This window comes from Thermobia domestica, chromosome 13, assembly GCF_964235325.1.
Source record: "Thermobia domestica chromosome 13, izTheDome1.hap1.1, whole genome shotgun sequence".
In the NCBI taxonomy this organism is placed as follows: Eukaryota; Metazoa; Arthropoda; class Insecta; order Zygentoma; family Lepismatidae; genus Thermobia; species Thermobia domestica.
In genome coordinates this window covers 25249468-25272134 of record NC_137466.1, presented here as the reverse complement: position 1 = coordinate 25272134, position 22667 = coordinate 25249468, and the positions used below count along the sequence as shown (strand labels likewise).

The window sequence follows — 22667 nt, the reverse complement described above, 5'->3', positions numbered from 1 at the left end:
GAGTCCTGGGTCACACAACATACAGCCATAGGTATAAATTCATCTCTAACTCGGTTCAGCATGTCCTCTGTAATGAGCTGCAGTTTGTGCGCTATTCTATCATGAACTTGCAGAATGGACGTGAACAATTATGGTATGTATTCGCTATCAAACCTCAAAGATCTCCCCATGTGCAACACGTCCGATGGAAGTCTGGGGAAGAACACGATTGAGTATCATTTGTATATTATTGTGAAACGGGCGGAGCTTCGTTGGGAAATGGTATTTAGTTTGAATAACAACCTAGTTCCTGTATATTTAGAAATGAGTTGGCAGTCACTTTTTCTTCTGTGAAGTAAAATGAGACACTGTAAGAAAATGACATTTGTAGAGTCACGCTAAGGCTTTATATGCACAGGGCCGGATTTTGAATCCTGCGAACTACGCGCTCGGAGGAAGCGCCAGGTGAAGGGGGCGTCCAACTGGAAAATAAATTTTGTGTTTTAAATGTGAATATTTATTAGAGAAAATGTTATGATAAAAAAAATTCAAATAGCTTCAAATAAATATTGTACACACTGAGGTACAGATAAAATACATCAGAAAGACAATAAAATCGAATCTTTGTTTGATTGGCTGTAAAACACGAAGTGGACTCGTACATCAATTGGTGCCAATGCCACACTCACAAGTGATGCTAGTTTGAGGGAAATTTCCCGCGGCGCGGGGAGATTTGGGAAGATACTTTTAGAGAGGGAAAGGGGAGATTTTAAGTATATGAGATAAAATGTAGGGAAATTTAGCTTTTCAATAGATATTGTAATAAGCACTACCGCAGTACAACTAAAGACAGCGACATTCTTCCCTTAATCCCAATGATATGCACAAAATACAAATATAACAGACTCTTCATTCCTCTCCTAACAATCCTTCCGCGATCTTGCTAGAGAATATCATTAAATATGTCTTTGAAATGAAATGGATCTACAAACAAAAGGAAGTCAACTGCATGGTTTGCTTATGGGTTGAGTGGCATTACCACAGTAGAAAGAAACATCTTCAAGGATGCTCCGCCTTGTCATAAACAGTGTCCCCACGTAGTGCTTTGGTTCAATGACCCCAGTTAAGGCTTAAGAAAGGTCAGCAAAAATGAAATGCACATTATCGAAATTGAAGCGGCTAGGCTTTTGTTGTCCATTCGTCCAGGGAGGGGGTGAATATAAAGAAAAGATGGCCGATATAAATGAAATTTTTGATCATTTCTGAGAGAAATTTTAAATTCCTAATATCAGTGGCTCCAAATCACTACCCACTGCTTAATGCTCACTTTGTTAATGTCTATTACTCCATTTGTCAATCGTCAACACTTTCGCTTCTATCCTGAGTCGTTTCGTTTCCTTTTTTAAAAATATTTATTTATAGTGAAGTGTATTTTCACTTTTCAACAGTATATTGTTTTTCATGTAATAATAGTCAACGATATATATATATACTTGCCTTTGGCTAGGTGGGGGCTCTGCCAATATTTGGAGTTAGTACGCAAGAGAATGAGTGATTATGAGTAGTATAAATTAACGTTTAAACAATATGTCCAATTAGATCTCAAAACACCGTTAATATTAGTGTGTGGGCTTCAGCGAGTTGGAATACCACTGCTTTCAGCCAGTTTAGAATGCTTAACAATTATCATATCAAAATACAATATCTCGCTACAATTAAACAAAGATGTTGCGGCTTGGATTAAAAGAGATCTTCGAAATCAAATGTAATTAACAATTAATCAAAAGAGAGGAGCGATTAGGATTCGCTCTGTCAACATTCATATAAGTTATATCAAAGCAGTTAAAAGGTTTCAAAGTAATTTGGAACTACTTGGGAAGTGATCCCCTTTACAGTTAAGCGACTTGATGGAAACAGAAATGCAAGTGATAGGTACATGAAAATATTAAAGAAACTATGGTAACCCGCCTGACGTCCGTGGTCCTACCTCCAGGCACTCCAAGTCGATATGGGAGACTCTGGGTTACCTCGACGTTGCTGTAGCCATTTCGTACACACCAGGTAGCACATTCACTTAAAACACTCAAGAACACTATTGTTATAATTTACTTACTTGTACTTCGAGCGGTTGAAATACAAGAGCAGGATAGATGGACGATGGCCAGGACTTCGTGTAAGACGATATCGTCACTGAGCTTCGTACAGGATTAGAAGTCTTCGGAAAATTGGAACATCGCACAGGCTGGTCTTCTCCTGGATCGATGATGTTGGGATAGAGGTGAGACGAATGATAGAACTCAGCTCCAGATAGAATTACATCCAACGGGATTTCATTCCACAGGACGTCTGCTTTCTCCAGTAGACTACAACATTCGCACGTCGATGAATGAGGCATTAATAGAGGTCTCAAGAAATGATGCGATATTCGAAAAGGAAGTATTGAGAATTTTAAATGACGTAAACGACGCAAGTTCGAGTTAGAAAGAGTTTTATTCCTTGGCTCGAGAAAGTCCGTGGACTTGATACAAAAAAAGTGACTTCCTACATGAGGTCTTCGAGAGTTATGTAAGTCAGTACTAGCACAGGCAAACTAGGAAGCGTTCAGGAACACAAACAGTCGAAATTAATGATGGATCGTTAAGAGATCCGTGCAGAGCCAGTTCTCAGAAGTTGATAGACAGAGTCTGGTTAGTAGTAAATAAGTTCTAGATTGACTGCATACTCACGATTAGACAAATGGTACTGTCCAGCTGAAGTGAGCACTAATGAACGGATTGGCGATAACACACGCACTGCTCGTTCAAGATTCAGAGATGGTAAGTTTTAATGAAGTGACCGTGGTAATAGAGTATTTGCTTCATACGCCGTAAGATGGAATTAAAAGTCATTACCAACACAACAAAGTAATAGGTCGGCGAAGGACGTGACGACGGGAGATACAAGATATCTTTCGGAGTAGAAGTCCGAAGAGTTTCCGATAGAAGTCGGCGCTGTGAACGACAATGAGTCCCGGTCAACAACAAAGAAGTTTCTCCCGAACGAAGAACGGACTTGTCAGCGTGTCAACGTCCCGGTGTAAGTTCTTCCTTAGACGATGGATTTCCCCCTGAAGGGCAACGAGCGCGAGGCTCTTGCCTCCGTGTTAGCGCAGTATTTTCTTCCCAAAAGAGAGAGTGTAATCGGGTTTTGTTCGCCCTTATCAATTGCATGCGGCATTATTGTAGGGACGTGTGAATACAGGGGTAAGCCAGGGTGTTTCCTGATTGGATTTTCAATTATCTGTAAAACGAATTTGAGTTTTCTGAGTCTGCGCCAGGCAAGAGAAGGCGCTTCCTAAAAGCTTCCTTTACATGAGATATTTTTTTTATACAGAATCCTAATAACTTTAGGAGGTTGACATTTGACCTCATGTGTACAAAGAGTCACGTCTTATTACAGAAAGTAAAATTTAGTAGGACAGTTTTAATTACATCATGACTCGGCAGAGACATTATGATTCCAATAAAATTTAGAGAGTTAAAAAGTTCAAACTTTACAAGTGCGCTGTAAAAATAATAATTTAAGAACTATGACAATTTGTATTACGAAAATGTCAAAAACAGAGTGAGTAATCAAATTTATAATAGAACACTTGTGGTTGTGCTGCGAGGAAATGAGACTTTCTGTCAGTGTTACAGAATATATTGCTGGCTAGTAAAAATAACCTTCTAACCTTTGAGGAAACAAAAATTAAATTCAGAATATTCCTGTCTCTTCTACTTATTTAAAGGTGTAATAACCAAAGTGAGAATCTGTTACTTTTCTCCTAAAAAGAAAAATGTTTTCTTCTGAGACGAAAAAGGTTATAGTTTAACTGCCTTCGAAGCAGACAGTCAGCTGGCTGAGAGAGAATGGAATAGACACAATATTTCATCCGAAGAAAAAAATAAAGCAGCTGGAAGGAAGTTAATCAGCGCGAGGAGAATGCCTAACATCTTTCTGTTCTTTTCTTTTCCCTGTTTTAAGATTTTAAGAAAAATAAGATTGTATACGTAATTAGCAAAGATAATTGTCGTTAATTGTTTAATTATTTAAGGAGTGCGGCAAAAATTTTGGCGCTAATTTGGCATGGCGGTGACGGCTCACTACAATGATGTCTCATATAAATATAGGACAGATTTTTCAGTTCCCCATAAAACTACTCTAAAGTTGGAAATTTTTATATTTAGTGATTTTGTTTAATAATCCTATGGAAAATGTACAAACGTACCGAATTTCAAGTTTTTATTCTAATTCCAAATACCTAAAATATCAAATTATATGTAAAAAAAAAAAAAAAAAAAAAATTTAAATAACATGGGAATTTTCTTATGGGAATTAGATCCACTAAAAATTAAGAATCTTCACTTTCGGCAATTTTCCTGTGGATTAGTCCCGAAAAGCTACAATCAATCATGTCAAATTTAACCATTGTAATCCTACAGGAAGTGCCCAATAATTTGGGGGTGTAAAAGATGTCTCATATAAATAACATGGGGAAGATTTTTCAGTTCCCCATAAAACCACTTTAAAGCAGGATTTTTTTATTTTTATGTATTTACTTAGGTAACGCTAACGAAAATGTACAAGCATACCGAATTTCAAGTTTCTATTTCAATTCCAAGTACCTAAAATATGAGATTATATGGCCAAAAAAAAACCGCCCATTTAAATAACATGGAGAATTCTTCATGCTCCTTATAAACCCCCTAAAACTAAAAAATAAAAAAATATTCACTTTTGGTTGGTTAGTCCCGAAAAGCTACAATCATGCCAAATTTCAACTTTCCACGTTAACCGGAAGTACCCCTTTATTTTATGTCAGTTCATATAATTAAGTGGAGCATTTTATCGGAAAAGAAGGCTACGAAACTTGAAAGATGATGAGAGGCAAACGAAGGCTCTAAAATAATAATAAATAATAATAATAAAAAAAGTTTCTTTCGACTTTTGGACAAAATTTCGAAAATGGTAATCATACAAATGTTCAGGTGGTAAAGTTGTCAATATCAGTTACTGTTAAAGATGAATTTGCAAGTTGACAAAATTTTGAAACGGTAAGTTCATTTTACTTGATTCCAATAATTTAATTGTAAAATTGAAATGAATTGGATACGGTCTCTTCGGTTACGGGCCTGAGTTAAATTTAATGAATTTCAAAATCTGTTTGAATACAGTTAGTTTTCACACAATATATGTGTATATAACTCGAAAGAGTAACTGTAATCAAAGGTCATTAGAATTATAAGTAACACATTGGTTTCAGAACTCTGACTGTCAATCATAGCAGCGTATACATTACGGTTCGTTGTATTATAACAATGTAACAATAATAATCAATCCATTCTCTTGTATTAAATTTAGATGGAACGATACTTCTAAACATTTGGTAATAGTCCTAATGCAAAGTAGAGTTTTGATTATTAGTTACTTGTATTCAGGGTGCACCGACGGAGGTGGTCTGAGAGTCTGGATCCCCGAGAACTTTCAATTTTGAAGGAAATAGTACAATTTCAGGGGAGGGGGGGGGGGGAATACACAAATTATTATTTGCATTTTGTAGACCACTCCGAAAAACCTTCGGACCCATAAGAGAAATCTTGTATATGTTACTGCAGATTTGTTACTCATTTCCTGATTTTGAACGTCTTTGTTAGAGACATGAAAGGAATAAATTGTTTTATAGGCCTAAAGGGCCCTGAAAAGATTTTTTTTTTGGGGGGGGGGACTGATTTTGAAGTTCCGACACTGGATCGAAGACAAATTAGGTTAATTGTCTATTAAGGCACACTTCTGTCATTTGTTGTGTATTAAACAAGTTCAGCTAAAATTAATAAAGAATCATTTGAGATCAAATATATCTCAAGAACCATTGACTGGACTAGCTTTGATGGCCATTGAAAATGACAGACTCAATGAAATGGATATGGACGCAATAATAAGAGGTTTTGACAAATTGAAAGCTAGAACAGTGTCTTCATAACATTAAATTTTCAGTAACAAAGAGAACGAAAAATTAAGCTAATTACCATAATCGTATCACTAGGAAATATTATGTAGATATGCTTTCAATGAAGCATAAAAGCATACCTCTTTGTCAAAATCAAACCTGTGTTAATATTAGACTTAAAGTTTGTGTTTTATTCTGTTTCGGTCAAAATACATATTATATCTTAGTTGTGTCCTGTGTATATTTAATAAAAATATGCTATTAATTATTAAAATTGGATCTTTGTTCAGTATTCATCTACAGTCAATTAGTTATAATTTCGTAATTTTTTGTTAATATTCACAAGGAGACTATAGATATTGAAGAAATTTGCAGTTGTAACCATTATTTGAAGAATGTTTGTCCATTGCAAAGTTCTGCTTTCTATTATAATTTAAGTGGAGGCACCTAAATGATGTTTGCTTCCACTTAAGAAATGTCTAGAACTGGCCCTGTGTATGCGGATGTGGTTCTTTGTTTCCCCAGCTACGGACACCGTGTGTCAACCTTACCATTTATGTAAAATGTGCCTTTATGTAAAATGAGATGACTTCCAACGAAACTATTTGCGCAAGGATTCCGTTATAGACAAAATATATAAATATTGTTTGGTGCTATACCCAGTATTGTATCCATTCTTTTAGTCTAGTACTTCATAATTTTCATATATTACTTTTTTATTTTCATATATTATATACTGGTAGATAATGAATTTCCCATATATGTGTATGATATTTATTTGTTGTCCATACTTCTTTACAGCTTATTATAGGTACGTGAGAATACTGCCACTGGTTTTCCGAATGGAATATGTGTCAATATTGAACTCACTTTTAGAATGAATATGCATTTCGAATTTGTAGATGCAAATGCTTTTATTAAACAAGAACTAACTGACGATCTTGAACCAGAAGATAGTAAGTTAAATGTATTGAAAGAAGAATTTCCGGATGCTATTGACAATTTCTCTCAAACGCCTGTAGATATAAAGACAGAAACAAATTCCAAACCTTCTATAAAACATGAAAGTAGTGTAACCCTTACTGAAACTAATCTATTGAAGAATGAAGAAACAAAGCCAAACATTCTTGATTTCTCGTGCGAAGTGCCAATGGTACCTGATTTAGTAGACAATGATGAAGTAAAATTTCAAAAGCCTGCCAATGAATGTTTGTTTAAGAGTGAAAATCTACAGGAAATGTATGTAAATGAGGATTTGTCAGATATAATTACGGATCTAGGGATTACAATTGAAGAAACACTAGAAACTTGTACTCGAGAAAGCAGGTATGTTATGATGATGTATTGATTGTATGATTAGTATAGCTGTATTGTAATGTTTAATCATTAATGTTTACAAAAACATCAGAAAAGAATTGTATTTCGGCTGCTATCCATATATAATATAGTGTGTTCAAAAAGTCTCTCCGCACTGGATGTAGGTATTGCTGTTGTTAGAAAAGGATTGCAACGTTCGCTTTTTCTCCTTCTGTATGTGTATGTTATGTTGTTTAAATGTCCGCCATAGACAGGAACGAAGCTAGCTTTTAACTTTCAATTCAACGGAGATGTATAATGCTCAAAATAAAGGTGATTCGCGTTAGGTCGGTCAGAGTTTTGTTGAGTAAAACGAGTCATTGAAAAATGGTTCAACAATATTCATTGAACAGTATCAGGAGGGACCATAACATATAGGTGCATATAGTTTATCGATCATCAATCATGCAAAAATGGGTATAAGGATTGATATGTGCCTTGAAGCTAAGATAAACCATTTTCAACATTTACTGTAGTTTAGTATTTCTATGCATCTCTTTGTCATAATCCAGTACGGTGCGACATTTTAAACTTACTGTATAATGAAATGTGTAACTGTATGATTCTTAACATGGAAGCACTTTATAATCACTAATATGTGCCAGATACAGGCTTCACTGACATTCCTACGAACAATTTATTAACTTATGTAAGTAACAAACTAGAGTCACTTACCATTGAGGAAATCACTCAATCTGAAGTAGAAATGGCAATCAAAAAATTAAAGCCCAGAACTGCTGTTGGCCCTGATGGAATACCTCCATATATCGTAAAGGGCTGTATAGATGCGTTTACATATCCGCTAAGCATTGCATTCAATCTCGCTTTAAAAACATGCGTTTTTCCGGATAAATGGAAATCATCTATAGTTTGCCCAATACCAAAAACCAATGATAAACATGAAATAAATAACTACCGGCCTATATCAATTTTACCTACTTTTGCAAAGATATTTGAACAAATCCTATACCGACGGATAATTGACCACATCCAACCCGTAATCTCACCATATCAACATGGCTTTATCCCACACAAATCAACAACAACAAACCTTGCACTTATCACAGACTTTATAGCAAATTCGTTAGATGTAGGATGTCAGGTTGATGTAATATATATAGATTTTGAAAAGGCATTTGACAGAGTCAATCACAAGGTACTATTATATAAGCTAGGCGAATATAATTTCTCTTCTCCCTTGATCAAGTTCTTTTCATCATATTTAAATAATCGAAAACAAACTGTTATCTACAAGGAATATAAATCATCTGATTATATTGCATATTCTGGAATTCCCCAGGGCTCTAATCTAGGTCCGTTATTGTTCCTTTTATTCATTAACGATCTCCCTGATCATATATTATTAAGTAACAAATTGCTTTTTGCTGATGACCTCAAAATATACGGTAGGATAAAGACCATCCATGACTGTCTCGATTTACAACTTGACATCGAAAATATTGCTAATTGGTGTTCTCTTAACAAACTTAATGTAAACATAAACAAATGTAACATTTTATCGTTTTCCAGAAACAAAAGTCAAATAGAGTTTGATTACTCAATGAATCAGATCTTACTAAATAGATTAAATTCAGTCACAGATCTTGGAGTTATATTTGATACGAAACTGACATTTAATAACCATATAGAGAACATAGTTAACGAATCTTTCAAGATGTTAGGGTTCATAATTAGAATTGGAAAGGAATTTAACAATAGTACTACACTAACAAAAATGTATTATGCCTATGTGCGATCAAAACTGGAATATGCTGCTGTGATTTGGAACCCATCACAACAGCAATACAGACACCAACTGGAAAAGGTCCAATCTAAATTTATCAAATACTTGACGTACAAGACAACTGGAATCTATCCATATTATGAAAATTATATAACATTAATAGAACACTTCTGTATCCCTACACTTGAACAAAGGCGAAATGTGACAGATTTGATTTTTCTCCATAAAATAGTACAAAACGAATTTAACTGTACAGATCTCATATCAACATTAAATTTTCATGTCCCGACACTTAAAACTCGTGCTAATAACTCTGGTCTGTTTTATTGCAAAAAAGCAAGGACCAACGTGTTATTGAAATCACCAATTTGGAGAATGTGTTCTACTTATAACAAAATATGTATCAAACACAAAGAAATTGATATCTGCAATATGAACTCTATGTTTAAGAAAACTATTGTAAATGTATTATGTAATACACCAACACTATAATTGGGCTTATGCCTGTTGTGTTGATGGCAAATAAATAAATAAATAAATAATTTTAGTTCCGCCGATTTGAAATCGTCATGGCTGCCAAATGGGGAGTCACATATAAAAATAACTTTTAAAACATTTCGTTAACTTCAAATTTGACTACAAATTACAGCTATTAACGACAAGCCAATGTATTCCATTGACGTCTAAACAATCGGGCAGTCCTTCTCGGAAACCCCAAAATTGCACATTGCCGATCTTCACTTGCAATATCCTAATTCAGTGGTTCCCAACCGGTATGTTGCGAAATTTTAGAATTTAGTGAACCAATTAGTTGAAATCAATTTTGAGACGGACTGTGCTTGTTAACGCTTCCAACAACAACAATGTTCAGTACTACATAGAATCATTACTTTATAGGAACATAATTTTACACTACTATGAGTGACGTACGCAAGGAGGTTGTGGGTTTTACCCTTTGAGCAAGATATGGAAAAATAATATATATGTATATTAAATCTCATGTGTATCTTGAAAGGATTTGAAATTGAGTGCTTGAAACCCCTTTAATGAAACTGCGTACGTTACTGACCATTAAAATTAATAATAATAATAATAATAAAAATTGAAGTAAGTGTGTCGCAATGTCATCGGCGCACTGTAAAGTGTGTCATTATTCTAAAATAGTCGTGAGCCACGGTACGATTTTTTTCTTTTATGACATGCATTGGAAAATTTTACATCAAATTCTCTTCCCTTCCCACAGAGCCAAAAGTCGCAGGGCGTTTGTGAAATTTGGAGATCTTACGGGCGCGTTTCAGCATGACCTTATATTTACTTAAGTACCATCCCGTAAAATTCCTTGCGCACATTGTGATGTTCCTCAGTTGACAACTTTTATCTTGTACACTACGAAGTTGTTTACATATTCTCATTATCTTGTATATTATATTGCCTCTCATTCCGGGTTTGCAGTGTCTCTGAGGGATTTTTTTTTTATTATTCTTATTTTATTTTTTAGACACATAAGTATACTTGTCTTCAACAATCCAACCACTTCTACGCTGAGTACAGGTATACTTACCGCTAATAAAACCACGCAACATTTCCAGTTTTTGAGAAACTCTTAAACCACTTTTTTACGTTTTGGCCGTCCATACCTTTCTTTCTGTATTCTCTTTCTCTCTATCTCTGCGCACGTAACACACTATATGCATCTTGTGCTGAAGCGTCGCCATCTTCTGATAAGACTGCTTGTCGTTGGTGAGAATGACGTTACAATATTGTCAGCTGCAGAATTTTAAATTACCTTGTTCATTTTATAAATTATTTCATGTTGAAGCAACTTCCGTTCGGAGTAGTGTTGCGAAATTCTAAAATCAAAAAGGACAGTTTACCCTTTCATAACTAACATGTTGTGCGATTGGCTATATCTAAGTTTGTTTACACTAATACGTAAAGGTTTTATGTAGTTTACTCAAATATAGCATAAAGAAAATAAATGTTTTTACATACCTAGCACCTTTTGTTTGTTTCTAATTCCTGGTATTTCACTCGTTCACTTCTGCGAGCATCGTCGAAGGAAATAGCCCTTTTAATCATTAAATCGGATATCAATTTACATGTTGGTTTATTTGTTCACTTCCTTACACACATTCCTATGGAGATTGCTTCACTGCAAATTCGTATGCACTTGAACTAAATATCTTAGAGAAATTCTTAAATACTTCACACACAATTATAAAAAATATATTTACAGGTAATTACAAAACAATAACTTCTAAAATACTAAACGATATAACTTTTCATGTCACTAAATCCCTGTTGTGTATTCTCAGGGGTGTAGCCACGGGGGGCCATCGAGACCAGGCTCCCCTAAATGATTTTTGGCCCCCCAAATGACCAGCTATAAAGTTTACATATAATTAATAATTTACGGTAAAATAGTATGGAAAAATACTGTTTTACCATACCGATCGAAAAAAAGTATGGTATCTCTTCCTTATATCAATCAGAAAATAATATGTTATACTTTTTTCTGACAGCAGATTACACAAATTTACTGTGAGTTATATTTGACAGTCTGAAAACAAACGTTTTAACAAGGTACTATAAATACGACCATTAAACAATGGTTCTAAACTAATTAATAAGTACATTATATCTTTTACATGCTGTAACTAGTGTTATAATTATCGTTTTTATCAGATGAAAATTTGGTGAAAAATAACGTTTTTATTCGCTCTTTTTAATGCTACTTGGTATAAAATAGAAAGCGAGATATAGCTATTAATAAAATAATTATGTTTCTAGTGACGAATAATAATAATAAATACTAAAGCCCCCACCCACCCCCCACCCGCACGTCCTGTGCAAGCACAGGACACTATTGTTGTCTGAATGATTGAATATGATACAAAATTTATGACTAGCAAAGTAGTTTTAATAACACGTTAATAATATTTTTAATTAAGAATTTCTCAATAATTACTCGAATTTAAGACGTCCTCAAATCTAAGACAAACCCCGATTTCGCTGGGTTAAATTGAGGACAAATGGTAATATGTTCCGTTTTTACTAGTACTGAAGCGCTCTTTGATATTGGTTATTTTCAGTGATTTTTATATAACCCTCTTCCCTTCCCATATTGCAGCACAGGGCATGATAAAAATTATTCAGGCCCGGACGTCATGTATGTTGAAAATTTGATCGAGATCGGTTGGGCGGTTTAAGAGTTAAGTTCTGTTTATTTTTATATATTAATCTCCCCTTCTCCTCTCCTCCCCTAGTTTCTACCGTCAAAGTGAAAATATTAAAAAAAAAAAAAAAAAACTTTTCAGGTTCGAACGTCATCTATGTTGAAAATTTGATCGAGGTCGGTCAGGTGGTTCAAGGGTTATTAAGTTTTATTTATTTTTATACATCTTTCCCCTCCCTCCTCCTAACCTAAGTTCTACCGTCAAAATGATATGATAAAAACCACCCCAGATCCGAACCTCATCTATGTGATAATTTGATTAAGATCGGTTCGGTGGTTTAAGCGTGATGAAGTCGCAAAGACAGGCATTTTTATTATTTTTCTTTTTACATATATGCCCCCCACCCCTTCCCCAGGCCTACGTTTTGCCGTCAAAGTAAAATAAAAATATCCCAGGTCTCAACATTATTTATGTTGAAACTTTGATCGAGATCGCTCGGGTGGTTCAAGAGTTATTAAGTTTTATTTATTTTCATATCCCCATCCCTAAGTTCTACCATCAAAATGAAATAATCAAAAACTTTCCAGGTTCGAACTTCATCTACGTTGAAAATTTGTTTGAGATCGATCGGGTGGTTCAAGAGTTATTAACTTACGAACTTGGTCACTTTTATTTTTATATAATAATAATAATAATAATAATAAGAAGAAGAAGAAGAAGAAACTAAAGAAAACAGTGTTTTTAGCTTTCGGGAACGAAACCAAAATTTTCCGATTTTTCAGGCCTCAAAAACACTAGCTGCAACACTTTTTTTTTGTATATTGTAGCTGTTCCCCCTTCAAAAGCGACGGGCCCCTCCTACATAAACCTGCTGGCTACACCCCTGTGTATTCTTTTCTTACAATTATGAAAAATGCTGAAATGCTTTTTCTATGATATGGAAAAAATAAGTGTGCTTTTTAATTTAGAACGTCTCAATTTTTCGTGCTTATTAGGTTGATTAAATAGTTTCAACTTATATCTATACGTTAATCCCCGATCGACATTTAACATATAAACAACGGGTTAGTAGAAAAACGCATGCATATATATATATATATATATATATATATATATATATATATATATATAATATTGTAAAATTTCTTGGGTAAAGCAATAAAATGTACTCCGGATTTGGACTTTCCCTTCACCTTTTTATTACAAAAAGTTTATGTACACAAATTATAATAAGAAATTCCACTAATATTTAAGTAAGATTAGATAGGAGCCCGGTGACCAAGCGTCGTGGGCTTTGAGGTGAGGTACTCTCGGTGACCGTGCGTCGTGAGAAAGAGGAAAGGAACCCGGTGACCAAGCGTCGTGGGTATAAGGATGGGTACCTCTCGGTGACCAAGCGTCGTGAGAGGGGTTTTAGGTGTTTCAATCAATCCGGGAAGATTGATGTTGGTCGAGGAGTGCAGGTCCTTTTTATCCTGTCTTGTCGGCTTCCTTCGTTGATTCTCGTTCTTCCGACTGTTGGCGATGGTGATCGACTCCTCTTCGGGACCGTCGTCTGTGTTTTTATTTATCATCTACACGTGTAGTACGCATGGCTATTGCATGGTACGGCGACGTGGGGATCCTTACAATATATATATAGGGTGTTTCCACCGGCAACGTTAGGATGTGATTCCTGACACCAAAATAAGACAAAAAGTATAGACCAACCTGGGTGCACAAATGCTTCGTTTAGGAGTCGTTTAAAGGTCCATAGCTCCAAAACTATGAGACCTACCATAGTCGGGTCAAGATTTCGCTTAGGAACTAATATATGCTCTATCCAAAAATACATGTTTCAGAATTCTGCGGTACTTCCGTAACAACTTTAATGAAGGGAGTTGGACTACGGGCATATAATCTGAAGTACTCACCAACTACCTCTATAAATATTGTTGCGGAAATACCACAGGATTCTGAAACATGGATATTTAGTTACAGCACAGACTAGTTCCTAAGCGAAGTCTTGACCCGACTACAGTAAGTCCCATAGTACTGGAGCTATGGACCTTTAAAGTTCATTTTTTCGTGTTTTCGGCAGCCTATAATTCCGAAACGAAGCATTTGTGCACCAGGTTGGTCTATACTTTTTGTCTTATCTTGGTGTCAGGAATTACCTCCCAAACGTTGTCAGTGTTGTTTTGAAACACCTTATATGTATACAGGGTGTTTATATATAAAAGTAAAATTTTAATCAAGCAGAGCCTAATGTTTTGTTTCATGTCTTTCAGTCCACTCGGAGATGAGATATTAAATTTGAACTAGCTAATGTTCAAATTACATAAACCCTCCAAAACAAAGTAAATGATATGAAACACATGTCCATTTTAAATTTATAAGGTTATTAAAGTATTTCATTACATTACAATTCTTTGCGTATCTCATACTACTTACCTACTTTGAAAGAAAGTAAAACTGCTAGAAATGGTAAAATTGACTAAAACTCAAAAACCATCTATGAACATTAAACGTAATTATGTGTTACCAAGTACACTGAGACAGAGGGAAATTAAGGACCAAAATGAACCACAACACGTCGACATAACATCAGAATTTCTTATCAACAGATTCATGTCACCCGCAAGACAAGATGCAAAAGGCAGAAGGCGTAGCAAGTGTCACAATTTGGATTACGCTTTGCAAGATAAGGAATTATTAAAAATTCAATCTTTAAAATGTACAGCTGGAAATGCATGTAATAAAACCCCAAATACGTCATCCGATTCGAACGAAATTTGCATTACAGAACAATTGTGTGTAGAGGGTGTCCTGATCATAGTTTGAAGGTCGCAACATACCGGCCAACGTAGAGTAGGGCAATCTAAAGAATTATGCTAGTAGTTATTTTCTGTTTAGGTTTTACGTTCAGGGAAATACGGTAGTAGTTCGAAGATCGTCAAATGTAATTGTGTGCTAATTCTATGTTTATATCAGTCCATATCTTCAATACCAGGACGACGCCAGTGAACACCGGTTGTGCAATTAATGGTACTTACTAGAGATGCAAGGGCTCGGAAAAAACTTTCTATGGCTCTTTTGGTCTTTGTGACCATTTAGATTTTAATGAAGGAACAACAGTAGTTCTATCTTCTTCCCATTATAATACGAAAGGACACTTGATCACTGCATTATGAAGAAAGTGAAAAAAGAAGAAAAGACATACAGATACACAAAAATATGAAGGACCAAAGAAACTCCACAGGAATGAAAAAAGTCAAAGCAGTGGACTCAATGAGTTTTCTAGTTGCAACGAATTGTTTATAGAACTATTAGAGTAATATTCAACAACAAAAATGTTTTACAAATCAAGTTAGTAAAATGTAAAATTATTAGGGAAAATAGCTTTGTTTGTGATTATGAATAAATGTTAATTAAATTGTTTTGAAAATATAATAATTTCGCGGAACAGCATAATCATTTATAATCTATGCATAAACTAAAACTTAAGTAAGTAACGTTTTAGAAGCTAAGGACACATTTTATGTAGAAGATTATATGAAACAAGTATATATATATATATATATATATATATATATATATAAAGAGAGAGAGAGAGAGAGAGAGACAGATTTTATTGAGGTCGTTAAAATTCGTGAGATAGACAATGAGAAACGCAATACTGAAGTTTTCTGTTTCAAACATGGACACAATATAACAGTAAGAAAAGAAGTAATTCAGTGAATAATGAAGCTTTACTACCATTAAACTAGCATCATACCCAAAACGATCATTCATAACTTTAATTTTATACAGTGAACTTATATTAGGCTTTAATACAATATTGGGGGCCGCGGTGGCTCAATGGTAGAGCGTTCACGTCTGGTACTTGGGGTCCTGGGTTCGATCCCAGCCCCCGCCAAGTAAACTTTGTGGTGGACAAACACCGTGTGCGTGATTTTTCTCGGGGTTCTCCCGTACCTCCCACTTTCTTCATTCCACCATTTCATTTCTCATAATCACCGTCTCCTTTAAACTAACCGGCATAATTGTGGGACGTAAAGCTCAAACTTTCATATACTCTCCTAATGGGCTGCTTTCTTCTGTACAATATCTGAAATTCACAATGGTGATTTTCAACGGTGAGCGAAATGCAAGCGAAATTTTATACCAAAACTAAGTTTTGTACCAGTTTCTTGGTTTATTATATTTTTTCTTCTCTGCCAATTTGACTTTATGCGATCCGTAAAACATATAAGGCAAGGTGTATAACTTTCAAGCACTTGATAAAGGAGTTGAGGAACCAAATTGACAGTAGTGTTATGTTGGGTTCCATAACTTATAGTGGCTAATAACCGAAGAAATGACAGTTTGAAAACCAATGAAAAGAGTCAACCCCGGACTAAAAATAGGATTCAGAAGTAATCAATGTTGTGAAGGCATTTCTTTAATTGTAGAATTCATTACAGGAAACTAAAAGGAACTTTGTGCTTGAATGAGAAAGTCACAAAAAGCCCCAAAAAGCGGAAATTTCAGTATATATATATGTATGTTGTTGCGTCAGTTTTGGGAGATGGAAAGTTTATAAGCAGCGATATGACTGAGGAAGCAAAAGCTTGTATATTGAGAAAAGTAAAATACCTAGTTATATCAAAAATACTGTCACAAAGTTTGGAGTGGCGCTGTAGGCATCCGGAGTGGCACAGTGCTGCCATCTGTGTATAAAGCGGAAGATGCATGTAGTGTGTGTTTGACTCTTCATGATATACGTTGATATTGTACTGAGTTCTGATGGAGTGGGGCGATTACGAAAATCGTGTAGCAGTAATTGCACTACACAAAGTCGGAAAGACAGCAGGTGAGATTTTCAACCTCCTGAAACCCCTACAAATCAGCAAGAGATTCGTGTGTCGCGCCATACAGCGATACACCGAGACTGGAACGGCAGCTGACCGCGCAAGGAGTGGCAGACCAGGAACGCTACGAACCCCGCAGGTCCAGAAAGCAGCCACAGTAAGAATTTGAAGAAATCCTGTTCGAACACGAAGTGTGATGGCTGCTGAGATGAACATCAGCAGAAATTCCATGTCTCGTGTGCTCAGCAGTTACCTATATCTACAGGCGTATAAGAGGCGGACTGGTCACTTACTGACCCAAACATTAATGTCGCAGAGAGTTCTTAAATCAAAGAGACTGTTGTGGCGTTATGTCAACAATCTGCACAGAAAGATTCTGTTCACTGACGAAAAGGTGTTCACAATTGAGCAGGCCTACAACGCCCAAAATGACCGTGTGTATGCCACGTCATCTACTGCAGCTGGTGAGGCAGCTCCAAGGGTTCAGTGTAGTGCTGTGGAATTTTTGTAACATTTGCGGTTTTCGGTTTTTGAGAAAACCGGTTGTCTGAGAAACGAAAACCGAAAATGCGGTTTTCAAAACCGAAACCGCAAAAGCGGATTTCCAAACGGAAACCGCAAAAGCTCTTTTCGAAAGCGAAAGCCGCCCGAAACCGTATTTGTGATTTTATAAGTGAAACCATGTTTGTCATTTTCAAAGCAGAAACCATGCTGTTTTTAATTACACCTTTTAATAATTGTGAAAGCATCTATCAATCGAGATAATTGTATTGATTTATGTGTGTGTTTTAACTTTTTCTTTTTAATTTGTTCCAAGAGTATTATGGTAATATGTGCAGCACTGTGCGAAAGGGATAGTTCGGTGGTTATACAAGTCACAGCTTAATAGAAAATAAGGTATATCCTTATTGGTGAACACTTTTTGATAAGGGTATCAAAACAACTCTCACTTATAAAGCTCACGGAGGAGGCTGTCTCTATTATTGCACGTTTAATCAAACCACATAATTTTACATACACAAAAACCATATGTGAATATTCATCACTACTTACATTACAATGGAAGGTTTTATTTTTTTGTTGATTGATCGCAGTAGCGTGCTACATGAAATTCAGAATTAAATTTAAAACATCTACGCGCATTCTTTCCTTTATTTGCAGAACTACTTAGGAGAGCTCTACTTTGATTCTTTGGCAAAGCTTCTCTACCTAATGCAGAAGAAACCTGATTGGATTGTTAAACTGAATACTAGGGTAAAGCAAATTACTAGTAGGGCGCAACTGTTGATTTATTTTCACAAAATCCATAGTATAACTTTTATGTGAATCATAAAGGTCTGCCATTTGACGTAACTCTGCCAATGTGTTAGGTATCCCATTACTTAGGTATAGCGTATGTATTTCGGGGACAACTAAATTACAAATTAGACTGACAAGAGAAGCTTCATCAAGAGTCATTCCCAAGACATTCGAAATAGATTGTTTTTCATGTACAAATTGCATGAACGACTTCATTGAATTCATAACGCAATATAGTTTTTGTTGTATAAACGTACAACGTGCAATCGTAGAAATAAATTTGACAAATAATCAGGAACAAATATCTTTCCACCCAATGGTGGTTCCTAAAAGACATAATAATTCACGATATAATTCACCCTTGGTTCGGCTTAGACTAACCACTAAGACCGCCTCTGACGGAATAGCTTGTCTTTCTATCACATCATCAATCCTCACTAGGAATTCAAATAGCATATCACTATTCATGCCATCAACGAGTGGCAATTGATTTATTTGTAATTGAATGGTACTATATAATGCCCTCGATAAATCCTTATTAAATTCAAACCTTATAGCTGGCCTATCCATAGTTACGACTGAAGATTCAGCTTGATTACGGTCCGTTAAATTTATTGAATCTCCTATCCGAGAACTAGTATTACGCACTCTACTATAGGTACCCACCTGACCCGGTGCATATGCTTGCATTACTAATGGTTTAAAGGGATCAAATTCATCCGAAAAATTTAAACTTGAATTAAAGGACATATTACGATCTTCATTACACTCCATTATTGATAAATATATATATATATATAACAAGGACACAATATTTTAGACTTTTAATTTTATATAGCAACACTCAAATCTAATATTCCACTAACAACCATTTGACCTTGTTTGATTACACTAATCAAATTTTCTGGGATGCGTGTATTGCAAGCCTGCCCTTTTATGCCCAAGCTAAGCAAGCAACACTGTGATGGTAGTGTAAAACAGGTAACTTAAATAGGTATTACTCTATGTAGTGTCATAAAGACATTAAGTTCAAGAAGAACTAGAAGTAATACTGGGAAGTATATGTATATATGCCGCAATCCCAGAGAAATCAAACAATTTGTTAAAAAACAATAACAATATTTTATTACAATTAACGTCTGTGGCTGCCTGATTTTTTGTTAGTAACTGAGAAAGAAATATACATGGCCAGCTAAGGCAATATCTGAACAGTCGAGCCCAACCGAAAACGCTCGATGATAATACGATTTATGTTAGTATTTGACAAGGCGAGCCTATGGCTCTGAAAATATATATATATATGGTACTTAATTTCCTCCAAAGATTAGTACGCGATGTGGTCTGCTAACCTGTTTTCTAAATTTAATATATTTTCAGCTGATTAGCTAATTACTAAAATGAAATTCAATATATATTATTAGTGCCTAGTATTTTTAGAAAAATATATATATATATATGATTACACATACGTATTATTTATGAGATTCCATGAACTGACTATATGTAATCGCATCCAGTACCTTACACATCAAACCAAGTACGTTACCAGTCTCCATTCACAGTAACAAATGTCCCTAAATTATTCTTTCCAATTATTAAAAAAAAAAAAAAAAACTTTCTATTATGTGCTATCGTTTATACTGGGACTAATATTCAATAGTAATTAATGGTATTGAACCCAGGGCTCTTATCATTCAAATGCAAGACGTAACCAGTCACTTCTCGCCCACAATGTATAACCATCAAATCGTTCACTCAGTTATAATTTGTATCCGTTTTTTAAACAAGCCCTTTAGTGTATTAAAACAACTAATAAAGACGAGCAGAAAGTAACTCTACCAGTCCGTAATAATCGCTTTTAAATAGAGCAAACATTAGCGAACAAATGTTGGTGATTACTCCCAGATACTCTTTTTTTTATTATTATTATTTCTACACTTTTTTTTTTCAAACATGTTTCAACAAGAATTTTAAGTTACGAACGTTCATTTTGACTCAAAACAGATTCCGTACTTTCCCTTACTATTACCTGTTTTACACTGCAACGAGACATTCGTAGCAGCCGGGCAGCTAGGTGGCAGCTTACGTCATCGCACGAAGCACGGACGAGTTCTTTAAGGGGCGTGGCTTCCTACGAACACAGATACAACTGCCAACGTAACAGCTGGTGGTTCGGAACAAATAACTCTCATAGCCTCCGTGCCCAGAGCGAACGGAGAATAAACTATGCTTGAAGATTTTTCTCTCTCTCTCTTTTTTTTTTTTTTTTTAATTATTATTTATTTATTTTTAGAAACCAATAAATTTCGCTACATATAAAGTTAACCGCCCCGTCCAAAATTTACCTTTGGTGAACACTTGAAATTCAATTCATGAACTCATGAAATTCAATTTGAAATCTCATCCACTTAGACTGAGATCTTTTATATTTGTATCGCTACCTGTATGAATCAGTGTCTTATAAACTTGTTGTTGACATCTCAACGAAGAAATGATACCAAATGCCTAAATTGACGGTAATATCAGTACCAGATGTCCATGTGAGACACAGAAAGAATGAGGCTCGCGTCATAAATCTAGTTTACGACGGTAGCTGTGCCAGTGGACTGTAGTCTGCAAAATCGACAAATCTGTTAATATACGATACACGTTCCATCGCGTGCCTAGCTTTTTAGCCTTGTTTATAAATTTATAGTTTGGTTCATTAGCCTTTGTGAAATGTTTGTGTTAAAATGAAACTTAATGTTTAATTCAAGAAAATACATCGTAGACTTCGTCCTTGTTCTATGTTCTACTTTTTTCTGAATGTAAAATTAACCCTACATTTGCTCAGCAGAAATAAAATATATATGAGATCGTGTACATAGGCAGCAGACTGTCTATTGCACTGGAAAGCTTTGTGCTGATAAAATCTGATACAAGTTTTTCACTCACAAAGAACAATATCCTGTTACTAGGATGTGAGGGTAAGGCTGTGTTAATGGTTGAGTGTTATAGTCCGACAGCCAGACCCCCTATTTTCGTTTTTTCGGCTCAGTTGAGGGCAGGAAATGCAACTTCGGGTGAATATTGTATTTCCCATGGAAAGTTCAAAAATGAATGTTGCAAGTGAAAACATCAAGGCAGCAGCAATGAAGCATATAAAGAAAAAAACTCCTTGTTACCCTGACGCAAGTTATATATTAAAGACCTCATGTGAAGGTAAATACCAGGACTCCTGTTATAGAAATTTTACCAGAATTCTTGAGCCCGCCATCGAATCTGAAATCGCACAGAAAAGTGGAATTGAAAGTATTGAAGTGCAGGCAATGGAAAAAGTGTATTGTTTCTGTGAGAACCACATTGAGTATCCGAAAACAGTTCATCTTGAAGTATTACATGAGATCCTGCTGAAAGAATTCAGAAGTCACGAACTGGATTTCAGACCCTCCCTTAAGAAGAATATTGTGCGTCACATTTCAAACAAATTTCCTGAGTTAATGTTCATCGATATCGAACAAAGAAAACTGATCTCTCCCATCACGCTGGAAATGGAAGATGTCATCCGTGAGAATTACAGATTAAGAAAAGAGCAGGAGAGATTTGAAGGCCTAAGTGAGGATGATGTCAAACTGCAAACTGTTGCAAAGTTACTGCCAAAACATATATTGAAAAACGCTTCATCCATACAGCAATGGGCCCCCAAAACTGAAGATCTAAAACTCAGTGAAGTTTGTTCATATGTGCCAGAGGCACTGTTGTCATTCTTACACTTTCTTCTAAGTCGAAGGTCTATTAATGATCTTAATGCTCGTGTTCTTCGGCGAGCAACATCACTAGCGCAAGATATTGTTTTCTGTGCTACAGACGCAGCTGTAAAACCGCCTAAAAGTGTCCTTTTCCCATGTGTAATTAAATCACTAGTCAATAGCAAAGAAGTCCTAAATCTTATTAATCAGCATGGTCTACGATCTCATTGAAGAACTTGAAACTGCACACGCGCTCAACATTATCTCCAAACAAGATCAGATGTCGGTTGTTATTCTCGAATCAATTCGTAAGAAGTCACATATGCCTGGGGATGGGATAGTAGTTATGGTTGCAGACAACATCGACAAGAACGAGAGTACTCATAAAGGTGCTGGTGCTTCACATCGTGTCAATGCTATTGTTGACCAGAGGAAGTTAGCCGAGTCTTATCCGAATGAGCAAAGTAAAGAATCAGAGAAAGTGATCGAACCGACAACAAAAAGACATGACCGTTCCTTGCCAACTGCTATAATCGCAACAAATATTCCAGACTATTATTCCGGGCAGAGAATGGGACCTAGACC

General features: G+C 35.5%; 1 protein-coding gene across 4 annotated transcripts in view; it reads left to right on the top strand.

The window, feature by feature from the left end:
- The window catches only part of LOC145668052 (uncharacterized), a 77717-nt gene that overhangs the window by 15116 nt on the left and 39934 nt on the right, over positions 1-22667 (top strand). For all 4 annotated transcript variants that reach the window (XM_081735534.1, XM_081735535.1, XM_081735536.1 and 1 more), the window contains exon 2: positions 6749-7273. In XM_081735534.1, the coding sequence (XP_081591660.1) occupies positions 6825-7273 (449 nt within the window). In that variant the 5' untranslated portion in view covers positions 6749-6824. The remainder of the gene's footprint in view (positions 1-6748; positions 7274-22667) is intronic.